General features: G+C 42.0%; 1 protein-coding gene across 1 annotated transcript in view; it reads right to left on the reverse strand.

Annotated features, from left to right (window-relative positions):
- Positions 1-265: 265 nt before the first annotated feature.
- slc16a10 (solute carrier family 16 member 10) overlaps positions 266-5,671 on the reverse strand; it is a 76,096-nt gene continuing 70,690 nt past the window's right edge. The window contains exon 6 of the mRNA XM_037537732.1: positions 266-4,009. Within this exon, the coding sequence (XP_037393629.1) occupies positions 3,783-4,009 (227 nt within the window). The 3' untranslated portion in view covers positions 266-3,782. The remainder of the gene's footprint in view (positions 4,010-5,671) is intronic.

Consider the following 5,671-nt stretch of genomic DNA (forward strand, 5'->3'; position numbering starts at 1 on the left):
TCAACATTAGGTGTGATAATTTATTTCTAGCAGCTTTAGGGCCTAATAGAAGAACTTCTGTTTTATCACTATTTAATAGAAGAAAATAGAAAATAGAATAATGGCATAGCAATTCACTTAAAAACAAAAAAACAACAATTAGGTGATTTTTGACATTTGTTTGCAGTTTGGGGAATGGGCTTCCATTAGAGTAAACAAATTTTAACGTAAATGAAATAAAAATTAAAATGTGATAAAGCAGAAATTCACAAGAGAGCAACTGTACTGTAAATTGGCTTGTATCGTTAGCTTAGCCTTCTTTTTTAATGCAGGTATTTAAAATAAGTTCTAGTTTTTGTTTTTTTTTAGCTTTTTTGATTTTATAACGTTCCTCTGTAGATCTGAAAATACTCTGGTCTCGACTCCGTCATTCATAGCTGGGTGGTTTATTCACCCTTTTCTGGGATTGTCAAGGCACTAACACTGCTAGAATTCACTTAAAGCGTCTGATGCGTCTGATCTCACTCCGAAAAGTGCTACCATGATAAAACTGTGAACATAACCCGAGAAAAGCAGGTGAGGAGCTGGTAGTCCATCACGCGAAGCCCGAGCGAACTGCATCGAATCCCTTCTGGCTGTAAGACGAACGTCTCGGCAATTACGCCAAACTGAGGTAGATCATCACAAACCTCGTCTTACACACCAGTGTGAGTTACTGAGAAAGGAAAACGAGCGCGCCTGATCCGATTTAGTGAATGGAAACTGAAAACGCCACGTGCAATAAGCCTTCAGCTCTAATCGATTAAAAGAAATGTGTACTGAATTCACCATTAGCGCTAAATTATTCACAGCAAAGATGGAGGGAAAGCACTGAAATACTCGTCTAAACTTAGAATTAAATTTAGAAATAAAACAGACAAATAAATAACTAAAAAACCCGCATGTGACAGATACAGGGGGTAAAACTGAACCTGGCACAATGAGCTCGATTCACAGGCTCAGTTTACACTATTACTCCTCCGACGAGCCCTTAAACGAGTCGACTGGCATCCCAACAGCACCACAGCTCATCCCAGACTCCTCATCCCAGACTCCACATCCCAGACTCCTCATCACAGACTCCTCATCCCAGACTCCACATCCCAGACTCCTCATCCCAGACTCCTCATCCCACTCCTCATCCCAGACTCCTCATCCCAGACTCCACATCCCAGACTCATCATCCCAGACTCCTCATCCCAGACTCGCTTCACAATTAACTATGGCACTTATTCCCTGTACGTGAGGGAATATTGGAAACCTCGCATCCTGCATAGAGAAAACCGCCTAAAACAGGTCCCCACGCTCAACACTCGTCTAAAACCTGCAGGGAATACTGCAGGAAAACGGTGTCACCGCTAAAAGCCCTGCTTTAAGGCCATAAACACTCTGACTGGCCGAGACGCGCTCGGAGACCGAATGCTGCCTCTTTACTTTAGAACAACATGAAAAGAGCTGATCTAGAACCAGCGTTTGTGACCAAGATTAGAAGATGAATCAGTTTCAGATGAAAGATGAAGACATTTTTATTACTGCCTCCGTTATCAGGTTTTAATTTAACCTAATAATATGGACGAGTTAGACCAATCAGAAGCACCTATACACTCACGGGCAGTCCGGCATGTTCAGCATTTAAGCTTCGATCTTCATGGAATTTTTGGTCTAAAAGAATCAAATCAGATATTTTCCCCAAACTGCTCAGCCTCAACAGTGACGGTCATAAAGACGGACGGAACTGACCCAAAGTTCAGCTCATATTTACAGCTCACAGCAAGTCATGTCGTGTCCTAAACCTCGTCTACACGTCTGTGCCGCCTTACCGAAGACCCGGGTCGGGGTGAGAGAAGTTTCGGCGACGTGTTTCTACAGAAACCATTTGGGTGACTATTGACTTCCTCTAGCACTAAACGACAGAAGGAAAATTTGGTCTCCAATCCGGTTTCTCCCCGAACTTCTCCTTCAACACTCCGCTCAAGCAGAAGAAACATCTCTAATACTTTGGTATGAAGGCCTGAGGCCGTAGACATTAATGTTGGTACTTTTGCATTAAAAACACTTTGAAATTGTGGTTAAATGTGTTTTCTTCTACCTTAATCACTGCGTATCCGCATCTGAACCACTGAAGGCGTAAAAATTCTCTCAAACTAAAATTTCATTTGGATTGAACCAAGTTTAGAAGGAAATCTGCGCAGTTGTACAGTTAAACCTTTGATTGAACATCTGGCAGTTCCCTTTTTGAAATCTCGGGCATCGTGTCGTGGAAAAGCTGAACTCTTTGGTAAATCGCGTGATAAAAACTCACTTTCTAGCCGAGTAGTTTGATGGATTCGTGAAATGTCTTCCGATTTGTGCTCAGAGCTGGACGAAAGGAAATGAATCATTTAACTGGTGTGACTGAACTACCCATGAAGCTTAGCAGTTAAACACATTTGCATTCTGGAGATTTCATACTGCGCGGAAGTGAAGTCACACTTGCATATATAAAGCCTGCGGATTGTGCAGGACGGCTTCTAATCATGAAATGAACCAAATGACTGTAAAACCATGGTAAACATTAACTGTGGTGAGCAGAACAAAACAAACAAATAATACATGTTCATTTGAATATTTAGATCCAATGTAAGTAAAAATATCCCTCTGAAATATGCTGGACTTTTAAAAGTAAAAAATAAAGAAGAAAAAAGTGCCTGTGGCATCATTAAAGCACCGTAGAAAAGAACACGTTTTCCCTTGTGAATTATTTCCCCCAGTTTTCCCCCTTTTCCCGGTTTAAACGCTGTGCTGAGGTGCGTGTGGCGGGTAAAACAGATGCATAGCTCTGACAGAACCACGTTCATCGATATGTCAGAATAATTTCCTCATTTTCCCCTCATTTTAGTGCAAATGCTGGTCAGAAACAGCACTTACGTCAGTGGTTATTATACGTTTTATGCATAAAAATGCACACTTTTTCATAAATGTGTGTGCACGCCTGAACAGTACCAGTCATAAGTTTGGACACCCCTACTCGTGCAACGTTTTCCACATAACAGTGATGAACAAAATATTGAAATAACACTTGCATAACACAAAATTTCGGTTCCACGGTGACATGCAGAAGGCTAAGCCAACCCAAAACAAACCGTTTTCCTGACGCTTTACCTCTTCGCTAACAAACGATGCATTTGCGGTTTAGAAATTAAATGCTACACTGGTGTCAGAATTGAACACAATCTGCCTTGAAATGTAATTAACGCACAACTATTGCTTTCCACTGTGCAGCACTTTAAACAGGCTTTCATACACATTACTGTGCAGAACACACCTAATCAAACTGTTCCACTAATCAAAACTAGTGAAATCAAACTGTTTATCAGGGCAAAATATGACTGTTTAGAGAAAGCAGATACTGTAAATGGTTAAGATAATAGATTAAAGTATGTAAAATCACTACTTGTTGTATTAATGTTGTGTTTATTCTACTACTTGTGTTTTTCTAAACTAATAAACACTTATAAACACTTACTGCCCCGATAAACAGCTTTTAAAATGAATCAGGTGCTTACAACTTTTACACAGGACTATGTATATTTTTCACTGTTTATAGTTTAAACTGAAATTGAATGGAATAATTTCTCATACAGACCAACTCTTCTGTGTGTATTTGTTTCATATGCGTTTAAACCTGAGCTGTAGGCCGTCTGTAAGACTCTGACACTGTGACCTCCGTCAGGTGTGTCCAAACCTGTGACTGATGCTGTATGTAACTATGCATTTATCTGTGATTATATAACTGATTCCGGACTCTTGTTTTTCTCCATGTCCCCGAGTGGTCCCGGCGTGTTGTCCAGCATGGCATGGGCTGCGTCCTCATCGTTCTTCTTCTGCTGTTTCCTCTTCTCCCTCTGCTCCACCCAGGGGATCAGGCACAGCATAGCGCCCCCTATGATCGGGGGGATTCCTGCCAGGTAAAAGGCCACGTCGTAGCTTTTCAGCCGGTCCCTCAGAAAACCTACAGCACGCACAGAAGGGGGAGGAGCAGAGTTAGCGCCGGTGGGTCCCCGACACAGGCGTCATGTGGGCTTTTTGTTTAGTTTCACTGTTTATAGGGCTGAAGAATTTGTTCAGTAGCCTGATTCACATCTAGGACCCACGTGTTAGACCTCTGTTTAGTGGCAGTCACATGTTCAGGGAATATACCATCACTGCTGGGCCTACAGGGTTAGAATCTCTAGCCATGCTCATCATTTTTATTATTTTAAATTAAACCTGTACTGTGTGGATTTAACTGTTCGCCAAAATGCTTCGATATTTTATTCTTTTAATGTTTTTTTAAGAATTTAAGAAATTTGTGACCAACAATTTCTCCTCAAGCTGATTTCACACAGCAGAGGGCACTATTGCACCATCACAACACCTAGACCTCTTCAGTGGTGTTTCATGTAATACAGCAGAGAAAACTGCAATCATTCCTGTGGTGTTACAGTCAGTCCTGTGGTGTTACAGTCAGTCCTGTGGTGTTACAGTCAGTCCTGTAGTGTTACAATCAGTCCTGTAGTGTTACAATCTGTCCTGTGGTGTTACAATCTGTCCTGTGGTGTTACAGTCAGTCCTGTGGTGTTACAGTCAGTCCTGTAGTGTTACAATCAGTCCTGTAGTGTTACAATCTGTCCTGTGGTGTTACAATCATTCCTGTGGTGTTACAGTCAGTCCTGTAGTGTTACAGTCAGTCCTGTAGTGTTACAATCAGTCCTGTAGTGTTACAATCTGTCCTGTGGTGTTACAATCTGTCCTGTGGTGTTACAGTCAGTCCTGTAGTGTTACAATCAGTCCTGTAGTGTTACAATCTGTCCTGTGGTGTTACAATCTGTCCTGTGGTGTTACAATCAGTCCTGTGGTGTTACAATCAGTCCTGTGGTGTTACAATCTGTCCTGTGGTGTTACAATCAGTCCTGTGGTGTTACAATCTGTCCTGTGGTGTTACAATCTGTCCTGTGGTGTTACAGTCAGTCCTGTAGTGTTACAATCAGTCCTGTAGTGTTACAATCTGTCCTGTGGTGTTACAATCTGTCCTGTGGTGTTACAATCAGTCCTGTGGTGTTACAATCTGTCCTGTGGTGTTACAATCTGTCCTGTGGTGTTACAATCAGTCCTGTGGTGTTACAATCAGTCCTGTGGTGTTACAATCAGTCCTGTGGTGTTACAGTCAGTCCTGTGGTGTTACAATCTGTCCTGTGGTGTTACAATCAGTCCTGTGGTGTTACAATCAGTCCTGTAGTGTTACAATCAGTCCTGTGGTGTTAGTCAGTCCTGTGGTGTTACAATCAGTCCTGTGGTGTTACAATCTGTCCTGTGGTGTTACAATCAGTCCTGTGGTGTTACAGTCAGTCCTGTAGTGTTACAATCTGTCCTGTGGTGTTACAATCTGTCCTGTGGTGTTACAATCAGTCCTGTGGTGTTACAATCTGTCCTGTGGTGTTACAATCTGTCCTGTGGTGTTACAGTCAGTCCTGTAGTGTTACAATCAGTCCTGTAGTGTTACAATCTGTCCTGTGGTGTTACAATCTGTCCTGTGGTGTTACAATCAGTCCTGTGGTGTTACAATCTGTCCTGTGGTGTTACAATCTGTCCTGTGGTGTTACAATCAGTCCTGTGGTGTTACAATCTGTCCTGT

Source organism: Pygocentrus nattereri, chromosome 4, assembly GCF_015220715.1.
Source record: "Pygocentrus nattereri isolate fPygNat1 chromosome 4, fPygNat1.pri, whole genome shotgun sequence".
NCBI classification, from domain to species: Eukaryota; Metazoa; Chordata; class Actinopteri; order Characiformes; family Serrasalmidae; genus Pygocentrus; species Pygocentrus nattereri.